We start from the raw sequence: 19994 nt of genomic DNA on the forward strand, positions 1-19994 counted from the left end.
GCCTAGCGTAAAGGATAAAAACATACCCCCATGACCAGACTGTCAAAAACACTAAATGACAAACTACAAGCAAACCTCTCGGGCATGCCATTTAGGCTTCCTCTGCGAAACCGAAAACAAGACTTGCATTATCCATGCATGAACTTTATTTCTGTATTCCTTCGAAAACGTTTGCCGATTCACTTTTGATAATTTGCTATGTTTTGTTTAGCAGATGGAGAACAGTAACAAGCCTTCAACATTTGGTTCTTCCAAAATATTTGGTTAGTTTCAAACATTCTAAAATACCATATACCTTCTTTTCGAATACGAATACTAATAGTTTTCGATTATAAAGTATATTTAAACATCAGTATAAGATCGCATACAGAGGATCCGCCGCTCTGAGCCGTGACTTAATGATAGGAATGCCCTTAGCAATCGAAACCATGCTGTGAAAATCAGATGGCAACAAGTTTCGCCCACGTTCCCCGCTGAAATATTTTCAGTTTTCGGCCTTTCTGTGGTGGCGTCACGGCTAAAAGATGCCAGAATTCACAAAGCCGTTCCCGCGCATGAAAAGCCAATTCACGTAGACAGTGGAGAACAGTAACAATGTGCAAGGTTTTGGTCCAGGCGCCGCTCTATTGGTTCATTAGACCAAGCAGCTTTATTGAGGATGTCGGGCAGAATTCACAAAGGTTTTCGTTGGCAACTGCTGTTTATCGATGACCGGCCCCCTTTGATAACCATATGTCCGTCAACACGATTCACTGAAATCTACTCTTGAGAACAATTCTAGCGTAAGTACATTATTGCGAAATCTAGCCCTGGTTATCTGCACCTGTCTCCATCATAGTTTGCCTCTGGTCTAAACTTGCTACCGGCAAGCCGGCTAGCTGTTCTGTGACAAGGTAGGGGGGAATACGCCCTACTCAGGTTGATAGGTCTCCGGGTCTCAAGCTGTCGTTTGAGCGCACGGTTCTTGATTCAGCGTTCCAAATTGCAGTTGTCTCGTGAGGAGATCGTTCGGTTTACCACCCTGGAATTTCACACAAGGAACAATAAAAATGCACGGTCGGAATGTGCGCATTAGGACCATGCCCTTTTAAATCTTTCTTGAGTGAAATTCTAGCGCAGTAAACCAAACGATGGCGTACCATGAAGCCCAAGTTGAAACCTTATTGATCGCTAGGAGAGTTAACACTCCAGGCGCCATCGCGGCCTCTAGATCGCGAGGAAAGGAGGTGCCTACAAGGCTGCCAGCGGCTCAGGATGAACGTACCTCGAGTGAGCTTCGAAAAGGCTTCTAAAGGTGCGCTCTTCACAGTTCAGAACAACACGGTCTCGCAGGCGTTAGGGTAGCGCAGAGCACGTGCGGCACGCTCAGCAGCCGGTACTTCTTCCTTCTCAATGCCCACACAGTGAAGCACACGTGAACTTGAAAACCTGAAAATCTGACATGGTAGACCCAAGGAGGTTGAAAAAAAAAACTTTTTTTTTTTCAACCTACTTGGGTAGACCTTTGCCGTGTTTGAAAACGGCTTCATCGTGCACATGCGCTTGGATTTCCAGCTTCAAAGGCCTTGCTGGTTTACTTACCACAGTCGACATTAGTGGATAGCCTTTGACGGTTGTACATGCGTCCTTGATTTGTCTCCATGTTCTCCCTTGCGGTGTGTGATTACTAAACCCATTCGTTACATATAACCTTTATTAACTCCTTCTTAAGTCTAGAAATCTGAGCAAGCAACAGGGTTTCCTATAAACGGGCATTTAACACACGCTCATGCACAAGTGCGCGCGCGCACACACACATACACGGACAAAAAAGAAAAAAAAAGAGGAGAAAAATATGCGTGGCTCTGCTATCGCAAACACCAGAGACCAGCGGAGCTGGGGAAAGCCTAGTACTAAAGTAGTGGCAAACCACGCACTTAGTCCAACTTTTGTTGCGCTTCCCCCATCTCCGCTGGTCTCTGGTGTTTGCGACAGCAGAGCCACGCATAATTTTAACGCGAGAGCGTTAACGGCCCCGCGTTACAGAAAATCCGGCGTCGGCAAGCGGCGTCGGCGTGCGATGTCGGCGGATGGCGGAGAAAATCATCCCCAACCAGCCCAACTAGAGCATGTACAGTAACTCTAACCCCAACCACCCCGACCGCGCAGGCCCTCCACGTGGTGCAAGGTTTTGCTGAACAAAAAGTGAATTTTTCACAGTGAAATCCGTCAGTAAAATGGTAAAGTCGGCGTCGGATTCGCCGTCGGATTGTAATTTGAATGTACAAGAAAACCTAATTCTGCTACGAGGAAACTCAAACACAAAGCCCTCTTCCAGCATTTCTACCAAACCTACAGCCGCGCGTTCGGGTACTTGCGAAAATGATATCCAGATGGCGCTCACATCCTAGGCAGGTCAAATTGGGACTTCGCCTGCTAATTTGTTTTGGACATGCGCGCGCGTCGGGGTAATATCAAACAATGAATAAAATAATAAAAAGGTGCTAATAATTCACATTTTAATATAAGGCCACTTATATTGCCCCTGGAAAAACGTCTTTCCAGCAATACATTTCTGTTTAAAAGTGAAGGCGACTTTAAGGGTATCGGTGTAAGCTTGGTCTTTGTAAGCTGGCTTTCCCACGTTCAGTGTTGCAGTGAATGCAGCCTACTTGCCATATCCGAACGACGCGATGCGAACGGGTCCTGATAGCGCTATCGCGTTCTACTCTTAAAGGCGAAGCTTAAGCGTCCTTCAATTTTTTTTACATGCCAGTGCAGATTGAAAATGCTAAGATGTTCTCTTCTTCGACGCTTGGTTTCAACTTCCCTAGCTCTCGCTTAGTCTTTCGGAAGCGACGAGTGTTCAGTTCTCTGGTCGAAGCCTGGCGAGCCGCCGCCAGAGGCATCGGCTGCAGTCACGGACACCGGGCGCGTTCGGCGCAAACGCGGGGAAACGCGGTCGGCGTCGGCAGCAGCTTTACGCGTCCCATTACCACCTGCCTCACTCCTCCTCTCCACCTCGCATCCGCTATACTGCGCGATGCTAGTTTTATACTCTGTTTTCACTCTTCCGCAGCTCTCTCACCCCCAGTTAGGCGAAGCTGCGGACGACGGAACTCCACTCTTCCTCGCCACACGTTGCACAGCTGTTGCTGAATTTCCTCTAGGTGGCGTTGTGTTGCTTCCCTTTTCGTCTCGCCATTCTCGCCTAGCATTCATCCTCTCCACTTCGCCGATCCATGCCGGGCACAGCTGGAGGTGAACTTAAACAGCTCCGCTGTTAAATAAATGAAAAAAAAAATGTCGCAGTTTCGCCCGAAAGGCGAAGCATCGATTGCGATAGCAAATTAGTAGAGAGCTATTCGGAGTAGGGATAGTAGTTTTATCGGCTGCATAAACTTGGACAGATTCACTTACTAACTGAATTAACAATCGTGGTGTCAGCGGGCACAAGCAAACATGAACAGATCACACTGAATGACCGCAGACAACGACTGTCAAAACGCTGGTAGCAAGCGGAGCCGCCGCAGCGGGCGAAGGTTCGCGCGGTCTATCGCTTCAACGGAAACTGAGCGGCGAATGCACTGTGCATACAAAGGTCAGAGCCGTGTGGAGATAAGAGACGGTGCGGGCGAGCGCCACCGCCGGGCAAAGTGCAGAGGAGTTGTGCAGAGGAGAAGTTGTTGGCAGAGTAGAAGCTGCGCTCCCCCCCCCTCCCTCCCGCGCTGCCTTCCCGCTTTCGCGTGGGAGATTGAGTGGCCCGTTACCCTTGCGCCCGGTTGCAAGATAAGCATTTGGTGAAGCAGCACAGCGTCGCCCCGCCTCCCTCCCATACCCCCACGGCCTTTCGCGCGACGGTCGCATTTGTTTTCCGCCGTGCGATCGCTCTCCGTGATAGCGCGCGTCCCCCGCGCGCTTTCGCTCGCGCATACGGCGCGCGGCGACGATTTTATCGTCCTTGGAATCTATACGGAACCTGACGGCGACGGCATAAATCCGGTTGAAGTGTCCATATAATTTCTATCGCAATAAAAAAGAAAACGGGGACACCAAAGCATGAACAGGAAGCTTTGCTTTGGGGTTCGTTTTGCTTTTTTCCTTTTCTCCGCTTTTGTTCCAAGATACGACGGTAAGTCAAAAATTATCCACAATTTTGATATAACTCCTCTTACATTGTTCGTACTGACCCGTGCACCCGTTTATGTTATTGTTATGCTCTTAGGGTCATGTTATGAAAGCTTGATCCTAATTCCTCCATTTGTCTTCCGTTTGTTGTAAATAAATCATGGCCGCTCCATTAGAAGCTTGCACCAAAGAGGAACAACGAGTAGTGATCCGGTTTTTGTGGTCGGAAGGTGTATCAGGGGCCGCAATCCATCAGAAACTTTCGGCACAATACAGGAACAATGTCTTGTAGCAACGGAGTGTCTACGAATGGATTGACAAATTCAAAAATTGTCAGACAAATGTTACGCATGAGGAAGGAGCCGGACGACCATCTACGGTCACAAATGATGACAACAATGAGCGTGCACGTGACATGGTTCTGTTAGACAGACGACTGACTATTGATGAAGTTGCACATCGTCTGCAAATTAGTCATGGTTCTGCCTACGAAATCATTCACAACAGGCTTACGTTTCATAAAGTCTGTGCAAGATGGGTCCCAATAGAACTCACAGTGTTGCAAAAAAAAAAAAAAAAAAACGCGCTTGGACATCTGCCAAAAACGTTTGGATCGCTATGGTACCGAACGTCACGGCTTCTTAGAATCATCACTGGTGACGAAACACGGATTCATCATTACGAGCCGGAGAGTAAACGGCAGAGTATGGAATGGAAACATCCACAATCGCCCAGCAAGAAAAAGTTTAAAACCCAACCATCCGCAGGAAAACTTATGCTTACCGTTTTGGGGCGCACAAGGCCCAGTACTGGAACATTATCAGGAGAGTGGCACAACAATAAACAGTACGCGTTACAGTGAGATACTTACCGACAGGCTAAAGCCTGTAATTAGAAGCAAACGTTGAGGACTACTGTCGAAAGGCGTTGTGTTGTTGCACGACAATGCCCGTCCACATACTGCTGCCCACACTGCTGAAACGCTCAGGAAACTTAAGTTTGAAGTAACGGCTCATCCTCCGTATAGTCCTGATCTTTCCCCTTCTGACTACTACTTGTTTGGTCCCCTCAGAGACATTAGGGGCCGTCGATTCAACTCGGACCAAGAAGTGAAGGATGCAGTGCATGCGTGGCTCGGTGCTCAGCTGAAAACCTTCTTTTCTGAGGGCATCAGGAACCTTGTGCAACGATGAACCAAGTGCGTTGAAAAGCAAGGGGACTATATTGAAAAATGATGTTAACGTGAGTTTCCTATTTGTATTGTAATAAAATTTATAGTTAAATTGCGGATAATTTTTGACTTACCTTCGTAAATACGTTTTGACTCGCTCAGCTCACGCTCATTCTGGTAAAATGAAACATTAGAAGATGCATGGTATGCTTCGGGAAAAAAAAAAAAAACTGCTCATCATCTGCTGAACAAGATTGATTATCATGAGAGAAAACGAGGTCAGACTTCGCCATTTGAATTTTTGAACCGAAATCCTGACGACGTCACAAATCTCACACTATCTCAGTATTTTAGACCTTTATATCGTTGTCGCTCTGTCGTCGCCGCAGCGGACACGCATTTCCGACTGAGTCTTGATAGTATATGCAGATGCTAATTTGGGCTCACAATACTGTGTCATTTAATATTTTGTTCTGATAATGCACGACCGCGTATGCTCTGAAGAGCCCCGAGCATTTAGCTCCCGCCGAAATGCAGCCACCGTAGTTGGCGCCGCGGGTATTCAAAAGCTATACTAAAATTAGGTAATCGATATTCAATTTGCTCGTGGCTCTATTCGATTTGGTCTCAAAAATTAACATTCGCACACCACTAATTCAAAGGCAAAAAAAAAATGCCGCAGCTTCTCCCGTCAGGCGAAGGATTGATAGCGATAGCAAAACATTAAACAACGCGAAGCAAGGCTGGTAGTTTTATCGGCAGCATAAATTGCAGTAAACAGTCGCTTAATAAATAAATCACAAGCATGGTGTCACGCCCCGCTCAGCCAAATATGAACAGATCTCAATTATCTCATTCAATGACCGCGAACATTCGCCGTCACAACGCTGGCGTGATGAAAAGCCGGCAGCAGCAGCCAACGAATTCTCCTTCGTGCTGCCTCTCTCTGCAACGCGAACTAGGCGCGCGATAACACAGCGCACGCGAAGCCTTTTTGCGCTATGGGCCCCATGTCGCAGAAAATCCGGCGTTGGCAACCGGCGTGTGATCGAGGGTGGCGGAGAAAATCATCCAACCACACCGACCGCGCAGGCCCTCCACGTGGTGCAAGGTTTTTTGTGAACAAAAATTGAATTTCTCACAGTGAAATCTGTCAGAATAATGGTAAAGTACGACTTTACCATTCGGCGTCGGATTCGCCGTCAGATTGTTTGACAATCGGCGTCGGATTGTAATTTGAACGTACGAGAAAACCTAATTCTGCTTCGAGGAAACTCAAAACCCTTTTCCAGCATTTCTACCAGACCTGCGCGCGTCGGGGCAATAGCAAACAATTATTAAAATAATAAAAAAAGGTGCTAGGGCCTTCACATTTTAATATAAGACCACTTATATTGCCCCTGGAAAAACCTTTTTCCAGCAGTGCATTTCAGTTTAAAAGTGAAGACACCTTTAAGGGGATCGGTGTAAGCTTGGTCTTTGTAAGCTGGCTTTCCCACGTCCAGTGTTGCAGTGAATGCAGCCTACTTGCCATATCCGAACGACGCGATGCGAACGGGTCCTGATAGCGCTATCGCGTTCTACTCTTAAAGGCAAAGCTTAAGCGTTCTCCAATTTTTTGGCTCTCCTAGTCTTTGTGACCACCGCTGATTACTCCCTAGATAGGACATGCGATGCCACGGCGGCCTGACTAGGTGAGACGCGTGCTAACCTGCCTCCGCAAGAGGACGGCACGCATCGTCCCCGCTCCTTCCCTTGCGCGCGAAAGGCGCCGCACATGAAGTCACAATTCTTCTCGGCTCATCCTCGCACCTACAGCATACTGCGCGCGGCCACGGCGCGATCTTACCGCAGTTGGACTTCATGCAGAACGTCACGGCGATGGCGACGCCGACGGCAGAAATTCGCCTGTTAAGTACGTCTAATTGAGTTAAAAACAATAAAAGGGTGCCAGTGGAGTTGCTGATAAGTATAGCTGCTTGCTGTAAAAAAAAAAAAAGAAAGTTGCAGCGGTTTTCATGGACGCCAGAGGACCTACACTGGGAAGTCCTTTAGTGAGCGAAGCAGCACACAGTACTTCATGGCTGGCTTTGTAATGTTTATCAAAAATTTGCCCAGAAAGCAACTCATCTGTACAGAACCATAGAAAGCAAGATGTCTTTACTCACTGATGTAGGAGGCATGGGGAGTATACAAATGTGATGTCGTGCTGTATCTACTAATAAGAAACCAGATTTATTAGACAATGTTCTGCTAGTTCACGATCTGCTTTGAACAAAAGTGCTGCTTTGTCTTTTTGTTTGAAAGGTCATGGTAGAGACACACAATCATGCCTCCACATGGCAATGTTTTTCTTCCACAGGTCGTTGACTTTGCACTTACATAAAGGAACCCCAAAATCAATTGGCAAGTTACTTGCAGAAAAGTTGTGGCATCTGTCATTTGATGCAATAACAATTCAGTTTGTGTTCAACTCAGGTGCACAAAGCCAATGCAAATGCAAACATTTGCAGTGCCACTCAGTCGATATACTCTCAAGTGAACATTACAAGGTCATGCATGTGAAGGTAAAGTGCTCAATAGAATCATTTCCACATGGACGCTCACATATCCCTCAAAAGACATTAGCAGCATTATTTTGAGACACACAAAAGATTTGGCAGTATTAAGGAATGTCACCAAAAGCCAAATCATAATGCGAGAGCTGATGGACACAGACAGAGTTATATTCTAAATAAACTTTGGGAGCATTAGAGAATGGACAGGAAAAGTGGGAGTGTTAGTGACAAGCCCACTAAGTCCGTTAACATGTTAGCTTTGGCTCCCGTCATTGAGTGAAATAAATGTCACCGGATTCAGTATCACAGAAGTAGCGAAGGAGCACTAAGCCATGAGGTTCTTATGCTCCATACTCTCAAAGCACTGATATTCTGTAAAATTACTATCATATAAATTTTCAATAAAACTTGTTGCTGTGCAGTTGATTCATAATGCTTAGGAAGAAGGTAATGTGTAAAACAGACAAGGACAAGAGGGCAGAGACACGGACAAGTGCAAACTTTCAACTAATTTTATTTCCGTCAGACTTGTCAATATAAGCACATTGTCACACATGTGCAAAAAGGAAGCACACATTTAATGTGGAAAATAAGGAAGTGATGTCATTATCTTGTACATATTTCAATGTTATTTTTTTTCCATAGTGAATGTGGGCGGCCTTATTGCACATTTGTGTGCTAATGTGCTAATATTGACAAGTCTGATGGAAATAAAATTCGTAGAAAGCTTGTGCTAGTCTGTGTCTCTGCCTCTCATTCTTGTCTGTTTTGCACATTATCTTTTTCCTAAATGTCATGTCAAACTTTATGGAGAGTTTATGGAATGCCAACACACTTTTCAGCAAGAATTTAAATACGTAATTTCAAAACTGCCTGGCCCTATGTGCTTGTTCAGGGGTTAAATGAATGGGAACTCCTTGTTTTAGGAATAGCATTAGTGCTATTTGATTCAGTATAGTACTATATGATAACTGATAATGTTTTACATTCCAAAGCTGCACTTGGGCTATGAAAGATGCCACGGGGCTCTGGAGTAATTTGTCCTACCTGGTTCTTTACAGGCACGAAAGCTATGTACAAGGGTGTTTTTGTATTCCGCAGCAGGAGTGGCCGTAAAAAAAATTGCTTTAGAATAGTGTTTAATAACACTAGAACTAGATGTTCTCAGCATAGTTGCACTGTGAGTAAGTCTGCTATTAGCAATTGAGGGCACTGTCTACTTTGCAGTGAGTCTTGCAGCATATGTTGATGAGCTTTCTAGCTTTAGTGCAAATAATGGTAATTAATTCATTTCGAAACAGCTTCACATTCTGTGCACTTTCAAAAAGAAACAATGAGTGCAAGCTTTCCGACATGCTTTGTTCACGTGTCAGTTTGTGCGCACAGTACGTAAGTGCAAACGCTCTTACAAATCGACAGATATGTTGCCCCACCAATTTACTATGGGTATTGCCACAAAGAGCACAGGAAATCTGCAAAGAACAGGCACTCAGAACAGTTCATTGTATTCATGATTAAGTTCTAGTGCTTGTTTTGCTGAAGCAGCACTGTCCACCGCTGCACTAAAACAGGTCCCTTTGTTTGACCACTTCAACACGAGACGTGATGTCAGTCAGTGGCATCTGCACCCTGCCTAGCATACCGTAGATTCACAGTTCACACACACTCACATGGCATCACTTGCTTGAGGACTTGCACAACATACTCTGAGAATCCCATGTCTGTGCTGCTGAAGCTATGCTTCACTCGAGCATAAAAATTGCACAAAGGCTCAGACATCCAAGAAGTTCGCAAAGCTTTCAGATGCTGAAATCCTGTAGGTAGTCTGTATGCTGCAGCTACCTCTTCTTGAACTTGGAACATCACACGGATGTGCACAAATCAGAGTATGAGCTTTTCTCTAAATTTTTATAGTACAAACTGATGAGTGTTGACAGGAAGGCTGTAGACAATTGGGCTTGGTGCTATTATGGACAGATGCTGAGAAAGAGGACATAGCTGATGTTTGGCATACAATGGTGTTTCATGGTGTCAGTTGCAACATTCATTTGCTGAATTCATAGTTCGCATGTGGTGACTTCTGTGAAGATCCTTCAAGTACATATGGCAGTTCAGCACTTGCAAAAGATGGATGTTGCTCGCCAGCTTGGCACAGAGGCAAACAGTATTGTGCTAGTGCTATTCAGGGTTTCTTGCAATGGGAACAATGAAAAGCCTAGTGTTGCACTTCTCATAACTGGTCACTAAAAGCCTGCCAGCTGGCACCAGCTTACCCCTCTATAGGACTGAAGTTACATACGAGATATGGGGTATGCACTGAATCCAAGCTCTCTATTACAGGAAATTTGCCAGGAATGGGTGCTTTAAACAGACACTTGAAGCTTTCACCTCACGTTGGAGTTCATGCCAAAAGTGGGAAGTTGGGGACACAGCGAAAAAGCTCATACTGTGATTCCATGTGCACATCACGATGGCGAACCTCACTATGCCCTACAGAGCCATGCTACTTGTAGTCTTTGTCTCTTGGCAGTGTTCAAAACCATGTGCTGCTGTCACTGTTGTGATGGTTTTGTTGCTGCTGCTCTGTCGCCACTGAGCCATTTGTGGCTGACTTGTATGGGGCTGTCACAACCTTTTCCTGCTTGATGGTGGAGACACCACACTTTTCTTTCTCATCCGCCATGACGTCACCATCATCATCCCCACCTTCGGGTGCCTTGTACAGGAGCCACGAGAGGAAGAAGAATAGGCATGAGAGGAACTTTACGGTGGCCAGCAGTGCAAGCAAGTTCCGTGCCATCTGGCCATTCTCATAGACCGCACATGCGCCTGCGTCATCACATGAGCCAGGCCACAGCACACAGCTCTGGTCGATGAGGAAGCCAAACAAGATCGGGGCTGGAATGGTTCCTGCAAGGGAAAAATGAAAACAAATGTATTCATGCTGAATGGGAACTTTGCGTGATGAACTGGACAAAATCACAGGAAGCCAATGCTCTACATATGACGTTTTTACCACACTAGCAAGAGTTTTTCATGCAAAATGGGTTCATTTGCAACTAAAATCTTAATGACTCCTCAGTGGCAATAGACGTGCAATTTTTCTCTATTTATTTTAGTCTGCTGCATTCCGTCTGGCCCTGATGATGGCCCCACTGTAACACAGACCTGCTTGTGCTCTCATGCAGCTGCACTCCCATGTGCTAACATCAGTAAGTGCATAAGGAGCTGAATGTAGTAAATAGTCCGAGCCAAAAATCAGTGCCTCAAGATAAGCAATGGTACACAGCGTAATCAAACCGCAACATGTGATATTAAAACTGTTTATTCTGTACAACATACGGTGTTTTAAAACTCCTGTCAGTTTGGCGACTATGAGGGCTAGTACTTTGTAATGACTTCCTTTGAGGCAGCTTACTCAGCCCTCCTAGCGACAGTACAATAGGTAAAAGCACTGGACTTTCATCAAAAATGATGAGCAAGCACAGAACTCGTAAGCAATTGAGAGAAGGACTATGTATTAGCAATAACTATAGGGGCAGTGGGACATTATGATTTCTCTACAAAATATGTTTGCATGGCAGAGTGGGGGTTGTGAAATTAAATTTACAGCTGACCAGGTTGAGTGCTAGATGGTCGAGTTTGTTTTGAAAAAGGTGGACACTTACCTAATAACCGCACCGTAATCCATTGTATACCGAGACCAAAAGACTTCTGGCTAGCTGCAACACACCTGCAGGTAAACCAGAAGAAAAAAATCATTGAGAGTAAGAAAAAAACCATGCTTCCAGTCACCCATGTCTGCCCCTATGAAAACTACTCCAGGCACTGCTGTCATTTACCACTGGTACCACTCAATTTTCCACCATGTTTGATGCTATCTTATGATTGGCATACATTTATATTTGTCGACGTGCGCTTTGCCTAACTAAACATGGTGCTGTTTCAGAATTAATTATGGGTTAGTGCTCTTTGTGAATACTATCCACAATATTTGTCATTTAAAGTGACTGATCATGCTATAGGAATGTGTGCATATGTCAAATGCAGTACAACAGCAGCACATTAAATGATAGCAAACAAATTGAGAAGGTGCATCAAACATTAACCAACACATGTGGACTAATTCAGGTGCATCAAATGCGACACTTATGGCTGCACTTGTGACTCACTAGAAAGGAAATAACCTTAAATGAACACAAGGCCGGAGTAGCCTCAAGAAACATTAGCACTGATTCTGAAGTGCAGTAAAATGTAAAAGTGGCACCTGCAAAAAAGTGAAAACAGTAGTAAACGAATCTGGATGGGGATACGCAGCACACGTGCACCAAGCAGTAACTCCTTTTCTCAGCGCAGGATGATGATTGTCTATAAAATGCATGCTGCCACCCCTACCCTGATATGTGCCATTATCACTATGGAAATCATCAGCATTGCTCCTATAGATATTAATTAAATCACGTCAGACAGCATTTAGTCCTCTCTTAGTTCGTAAAAAAGTTGAAAGCAATTGCTGTAAAGCACTGAATTCCTCATTTCTATATGAAACACATAAACAAGAAAATTAGCAGGACTTCCTTGGCATTTGTATTTCACAGTACTGAATGCTTAATGCAAATACCAGTCAAATCTATAGAAAAATTGGAAGGCCTTTTCCATCATTTATTGGAACATTACATCACTCCAATACGTATCATGTCCAACTGATGCACCTGTGTTAATCCCCCTCCACCCTTTATACAGAATTTACCTGAGTGTGGCAGCCAGGGATGGCATGCTGACCAGGAATGTGAAGACCATGCAGATGAACATAGCAATCAAGAAGAACACAAGGAAGTTGCACTCGCTGGGGCACTTGTCCCGCTCCGCCTGGATGGTCACCTGCCTGCCTTCCAGTGTTACGTTTCGACCCGGATGATCGATGCAGCGGCAGTCCTCATACACCTGCATGCAGTTCAAATTAACATTGCTCTGTCATATGATGGTCGCACTTTGACGCAAAGTGTTCAAACAACACAACCTGGCTTAAAACTTCGACTTCAGGAATTTGGTTGCAACACAACAAAGAAAAATGATATGCATATCGGTTGTGGAAACTAAAGCATGTCCTACATTTTTGCATTAGTGCATCTCACTTACGAGTACTCTACGGAACCTGCACGCTGTGTTTAGTTGTTACAGAATGTTAAAGACGGGCACCCAGGATCCTGGAGGTGACGTGGGCCTAGCGGTCTGGAGCTTGACCAGCAGGCAGAGACATGAGACAATCGACGTACTGAGTAACCAAGAACTTTTAATTACAACGTTACAGAGCGGTCAGCTCTACAAGCTTTGTGACGGAGAGCGACATGAACGCTTTAGCTTGTGCTGAAGGCTGAAGTCCGTTGGCGGGGGCATCTTTTATAGCGTCTTTGCAACACCCTCGCTCAGGAGGAGAGAGTGAACGTTCTCCACATTTGTGGCCGCTGCTTGGTACATGGCAGTCAGTTCAACGGATTTTCCAACCGCCATTGGCGCAGCAGAGGGAAAGGCACTGGTGCAGACACACACAAACACAGACACCGCCAGCATATTTCGTGCCGAGGAGGAGAAGGAGCGAATGTGCACACCAAGCTTAACTGCTTAACTGTCTCGTTCGCTGAAAAGAGGCAGCACTGGCAAGCCCATACAGACATCAGGGCATTGTGCGTGCAGTGGGGAAGGAACCGAGAATGCGTGCACAAAAGCTAACTTCCTTTTGCTGTTGCCGCCTACTAGGCATTTTTGAACAGTTGCGGGCAGCTCAGCATATTTGAAACGTCCGGGCTTTCACCGTGGCTTTGGCGGCGTGACACGTATTGTTCATCACACAGGCCAGTAACAAGATATATAAATTTTGCAGATACTTCACCTACAGATGCAACTGCAACAGTGGCTGTGAAGAGCACAGGTGTCAGCTGCGAGCTAAGGGAGCACGAGAGGGCACCAGAGAAGAATGACTGCTGCAATTCCTAATAGGAAAGGTTTCCAATCCTACTGTACTGTACTGAACAAGAATGGTGATTTATCGATTGACTGATGGGGCTCAATCTCCCACAGCAACAGAGGAATGCGTAACGGAGTACTACTGATTAATTTTGACCATCTGGCAGTATTAGAACCAAAGCAAGGTAGACAAGAATTTTTGCATACAGCTTTATCAGAATGTGGCTGCTGTGACCAGGCATCAATTCCGCAACCTTGTGCTCAGCAGCAGAATGACCTAACCACTCAGCCACGATGGCGGGCAACAAAAGGATGGTACCGTTGGCCAAAGATGAAACATGGCACTGTGCAGTTAATTCGTAGGGCAGGCATTACGGTGTGAAATGAAGGTGGGACGTGGGAACGCAAACAGTTGGGTCAAGCGTTCGTAGCAGAAGAAACCACAGGAGTCACTCAATCAACAGACCAGAAGATATGTCAATGCTCTAAATAAAAGCTAGAGCACATGCTAATCATTTAGCCTGCCCGCCTCCAACTATATACTTTTTATAAGTAGCATACAAGGCAAATAATACAATTCCACTATGCTGGCACTCAAAAATTTGCAATTACACCATCAAGCTTCGTTATGTGCCTGCAGTAAATCAGTGACAGGAGATTTTGACATTGCTTAAATCATCCAAATGAGGCTCGTGGAATCTAATATGCCTTGCTCGACGTTACTTCTGTCTCTTTAGCTCATAGGTGGAGCACTCAGTAGAGCAACGTGCTATGCGTCGACTTACCTTCGTTGATCCGTAGTGATGGACTTTTTGGCAGCCAGCAAAGCACGCTGAGTAGTACATGACGTGGTCTGTTCCGCAGATCGGGTCAAAGTCTTCTATTTGGCAGTGGCACTGGTTGTTGCATTCGTTGAGAAAGCGGTCGATTCCCACAGTAAGGCTGTAAAAGGATAGCATACGCAAGATGATGCGAACAGATTCATGAAGGCTTAAAGTTCTGATGAAGTGAAGGTGAGGTACCTGCTGACATAGTGCAAGAAAAGGAACGAGAAAAACTAGACTGAATAAAAAATGGCTTGAGTGAACAGCTGTCATTTCACCATGCTGTCACAACTGGCCACGCAGAGTTCCCAATATCGATACTATAGATGGCATAAAGCTGACATCAAGATCAATGATAAAAATGTCACTGAAGATGCCATAGCTCATATGTTATACCAGAAGGCCCCAGTGCATCAAATTTGCCAAATTTCAAATTCAAGTAGCCAAACACCAAATGCAAATGCTGCTATAAATTTTTATTTCTACCACCTCATGACTCAGCAACCCAAATATTGTTTACATATGATTAACTCTTTGGTGAGTAAAAGGAAATTGCACTTATTTTATTCAAAGGTTCAGTGAACAACACTTGTGGTATATAATCCTCATTCACATCACCTACCTATTAAACTTCATATGACTCACTTGTTTGTTTTGTAATTGACACCCGCAAATCTGACGTTTGGGCAGCTGAAGAAGAAGGCAAAGATAGTGACGAGTGGCACAAGGGAGCAGAGGATGCACATCTTGATGATACCAGAGCAGCGTAGGTTGAACCTCTTGACGAAGTAGCCTCCTAGAAACGTGCCTCCACCAGCGCCTGGAACAGTCACCGCACCTGAAAGAAAAAAAAGTAATAAAGAGCACAGTCAATGTTCCTAGCGAAGACTTCAGGATGATTTGAGAAGGAACTTTAATGCATATACTTCTTGCGCAACATGGCTAGGAAGACATATGGAGAATGAGGACCATTTCAATAATAATAATAATAATAATAATAATAATAATAATAATAATAATAATAAATGATGCAGTTTTGCCCGAAAGGCGAAGCATCAATTGCGATAGCAAATTAGTAGAGAGCTATTCAGAGTAGGGATAGTAGTTTTATCGGCTGCATAAACTTGGACACATTCGCTTACTAACTGAATTAACAAGCGTGGTGTCAGCGTGCACAAGCAAACATGAATAGATCACACAGAATGACCGCAGACAACGACTGTCAAAACGCTGGCAGCAAGTGCAGCCGCCGCAGCGGGCGAGGGTTCGTGCGGTCTATCGCTTCAACGGAAACTGAGCGGCGAATGCACAGCGCATACAAAGGTCAGAGCCGTGTGGAGATAAGAGACGGTGCGGGCGACCGCCACAGCCGGGCAAAGTACAAGCGAAGTTGTTGGCAGAGTAGAAGCTGCGCCCCCCCCTCCCTCCCGCGCTGCCTTCCCGCTTTCTTGCTTTCGCGTGGGAGATTGAGTGGCAAGTTACCCTTACGCCCGGTTGCAAGATACACCTTTGGTGCCGGAGCACAGCGTCGCCCCGCCTCCCTCCCTCCCATACCCCCACGGCCTTTCGCGCGACGGTCGCGTTTGCTTTCCGCCGTGCGTTCGCTCTCCGTGATAGCGCGCGTCCCCCGCGCGCTTTCGCTCGCGTATACAGCGCGCGGCGACGATTTTATCGCCCTTGGACTTTATACGGAACCTCACGGCGACGGCGACACCGACGGCAGAAATCCGGTTGAAGTGTCCATATAATTGATATCGCAATAAAAACGCTTAACCTTGCACTCGGCCGCGCAACGCTCGAAACAGCGAAGCTAGGCGATCGTAGCCCAGCATTTTGCGGAAGTGCATGCGCGCGAACTTTTCATCTTATTTTTGCGATAGATTTCTGCGAAAAGCAGATTTCTGCCGTCGGCGTCGCCGTCGCCGTGAGGTTCCGTATGACGTCATTTGGAGAAGAAATCGTTGCCGCGCGCCGAACGCTGTATGTGCGAGTGAAAGGGCGCGAGGGGCGCGTCTTTCACGGGGAGTGAACGCACGGCGAACAAATGCGCGTTGCTCGCTTAAGGGCTGCAGAAGTAGGCGTCTATGTTCTCCTTCACAATCACCATGTATGTAGAGCAAACGCGCCTTCTTCCGACGAGCGAGAGGCCGTGGGGGAGGGGGAGGGAAGGGAGGCGACGTTTAGCTGCGGCACGCAGTGCCTATTTATATCAGAGGCTCCGGCAACAGTCACCAACGCCGCACGCATTTTGAGCGAACGGGGGCAAAACGCCGATGGCGTCGACAACAGTTCTGCGTGTTGCCGATGCTGCTGCATGTCCAAGTTTATACAGCTGATAAAGCTAATATCATTACTCCGTATAGCTGTCTAAAAGTTTGCTATCGCAATTGATGCTTCGCCTTTCAGGTGAAACTGCGACAACTTTTACTCATGATGATGATAATTTCTTTTCGCGCGTCTCGGACTTACGACCGTCACTGCGCGTTACACAGCGCAGCTTGCAACACCGACACCGCGTTCCAAGAGACCCGCTCCGTGAATGCGTCTCTCTCTCTCGCTCTTATAGCGCGCAAAACCTCTTCACCTCGCAGAGCACGAGCCTACGAACGCGCCAGCTGTGGACGAAAACGACGACGCTCGAGCGCAGTCACATGGTTCACATAAATGCTTGTTCTCCAAGCGTGGCTGTATATAGCCTAGTGGTTACGACGCACGCTTTGGGACCGGGGGCTCATGGGTTCGAAGCCCGCCTCGGCAAGGAAAGTTTATTTTCTTAGTAGTTTCTTGATACGCACCACAAAATACGGCTGGCGTAAACAGCTTCGCGGTTCGTAATAATGATAACACTATAAATAATAATAAATACGAATCATTGTTATATGAAGTACAGGTGCAGTGTAATAGCCAGCCTCCATAAGCCTAAGGCTTATTCGAAAATGGGCAGTCTCAGGGTGAAAATGCTCAGAATCAAATGCAGAACATGCATTAAGAAATGCGTACGTCCGGTCCACATGTAGCACCCTCGCCAGGATGGACGCAATGAGATTGCGACGGCAATATGCGCTCCCGAAATGTCAGGGTGAAATTTTAGTCCAGTCGTGAACAGGCACTACTACGGAGATGTGCATAAGGTCATCGATTGAATGCGTTCGCCCGTGTTTACTTGGCATGAAGCAAGCGTAATAGCAGCAATAGAACGAGGATGCAAAGGTCCTCGTAACAGGGAAGTGCGCAATATTGCTATGTGCTATCAGCACAAATTGAAACGCGAACGAGTGATAAACTACAACTTGCCATGTCGTTTCCGTCACTGTCGGTGTAGTGCGATATCAATAAGATGAGTGATTACTTTTTGGGCGAGATGTTCTAAGGCTGCCATGTGCACAGTGGTGCAGCGAGTTATAAGTAGGATGCGTTCTCACTTCATCCGTGACAATCTGCAAGTGGTACTAGCGACATGCCTAAAAAGATGTCGGTGCACGCTTAACTCGCTGAAAAGGTATCCGTGAAAGTTGGCTTTTCCACATGAAGTGCATTTGTGCGGAGAAGCCAACTTCCGTGGTTCCCTACGTACGTCGATAACACCCTCAAACGCTTCGAGTGGCAACCTGTGCGATGCACCCGCCACGAGCAAAATGATGGTGATGATGATTTATTGGCATCCCCATTGAAACGGGGCGTTGACAAATGGTCATCTAGCCTGCTTGAGTTAACCATATATGCTATACAGTTTACATGTTTTTCATTCTAGTATTTTTGTATACATCTCCTTAATGTTTTTTCTTCCTTCTCAAAACTTCTCCTATCTACATTGTACCGCTATCTATATGCCTGTAACGGACCCGGCCGTATCAATCTTTTCCCTGCTTTTTTTTTCAGCAATACTCTAAACGTCCCTCCCTTTCAGTTCAGCGTTGAGTCTTGCAATTTAGCGCTCAGTAGCAGTCCTAGCGGGAGGCATATCGAAGTGAATGAAATTGGAGCGAAGGTATCCGCCGAGTGCGAGAACAAGTCTTATAATGGCGGGAAGCATCAAGGCTGATCCCAGGCATGAAAAAAGCACTTGCGAAGGTAGTTAAATGTAAGCCAAAGTCAGCCAGAGGCGAGGAGATCATCAAAGGCATCTGAAAGGAGCACGGCGGTAGGGTGCGCGAACTTTCAAAGGCTTGCGGATATAATCTGCCCGCTTTATGAAATGATGCGCGCAACAAGATGGTGACAGATCATTTGCCTGATTAACTTTGGCATATATAACTCTATATCTAGCATTCGTTTCATACTCACCCATTATTAGAGCTGCTAAGCTGGCTGCAATGCTGAACTGGAACTCGATCACTTTCGGAAGGAATGTCGCCAGGCCAGACACCAGCATGCCTGGACGGAAGGCAAATGGGAAATTAGTGCAAATCGATTCGGCATGAAATTCCTTTTCCATCTGTGCAGTGTAGGAATAGCGACTCCAAGCGGAATTAACATTCAGGTGCAAGCCCAATGATTGACAAGGCGAGCAACACCTTTGCTGGCTAGAGGAAGCAGTTGAGCCATTTTTTATCACTTGAGAAAATCTGGGTTATTTTCTTTTAAAGCAAGATGTTACATGCTGACGAAAATTCAACGTACATAAGAGCGCCTTGGGCCATGCAAGTTCGCTCAAGTTGACAGAGTTACAAGGCTAACAACGCACACTTCTATCGAGAGTGGGCGAAATATATTCCGATGTTTACTGGGGACGCTTATATGCGAACAAAAAAGTCAAAGCAGTAAAAGAGTACAGTTTAGCAATAAATGTAACGTGAAACGTGTACGCAGGAGAACTGCACGGTGGCACGTTCTTGCCAAGAAAGCAGGCGCGCAGACGTCGGTCCATATACTGACCTTCGGTCGCTCCTGCCAGACTTAGGAACACAAATGTCGGATTGGTGATGAGTATCTTGAACGAGGCCGGAAGATCCTTGGCCCTGGCGCCGAAGCCACTTTGCACGGCTTCGCTCTTTTGCAGTTTCTGGTGCATTTCGGACTTCTTCTGAGCCTGCAGCTTCAGCGAACCTGAGCGTGCGAAAGGAGATAGTGAACATAGTATCGAAAAAAAAAAGAAGTTTGATTTGGCTTAAAAAGTTTACTTTAATATGAACTTTAAAAAGTTTACTTCATGAACTTGGCAAACATAAAGAAAACGCATACTGTTCCGCCAGTGGTCAATGCAGTAATCCCTGATCCTCTAGCAGTACTCATTTCATTTGCTCCGCCTGGCTTAACCAATGCATTTCTTTTTCGTCTGTAACAATCACCGAGCTTCGGTACACAATACCTTTCTCCCAAATAACCGTCATCGCGTTCTCCGAGAAATTAGTATTCCCAGGCGGAGTGAGA

General features: G+C 45.9%; 1 protein-coding gene across 1 annotated transcript in view; it reads right to left on the bottom strand.

Moving 5' to 3' along the window:
• Positions 1-7362: 7362 nt before the first annotated feature.
• Positions 7363-19994, bottom strand: part of LOC119450190 (solute carrier organic anion transporter family member 4A1-like) — an 87723-nt gene continuing 75091 nt past the window's right edge. Inside the window, 7 exon segments of the mRNA XM_037713568.2 lie at positions 7363-10746; positions 11505-11569; positions 12587-12780; positions 14586-14742; positions 15270-15462; positions 18909-18998; positions 19500-19670. Of these exon segments, the coding sequence (XP_037569496.1) occupies positions 10370-10746; positions 11505-11569; positions 12587-12780; positions 14586-14742; positions 15270-15462; positions 18909-18998; positions 19500-19670 (1247 nt within the window). The 3' untranslated portion in view covers positions 7363-10369.

Source organism: Dermacentor silvarum, chromosome 4 (assembly GCF_013339745.2).
Source record: "Dermacentor silvarum isolate Dsil-2018 chromosome 4, BIME_Dsil_1.4, whole genome shotgun sequence".
Classification (NCBI taxonomy): domain Eukaryota; kingdom Metazoa; phylum Arthropoda; class Arachnida; order Ixodida; family Ixodidae; genus Dermacentor; species Dermacentor silvarum.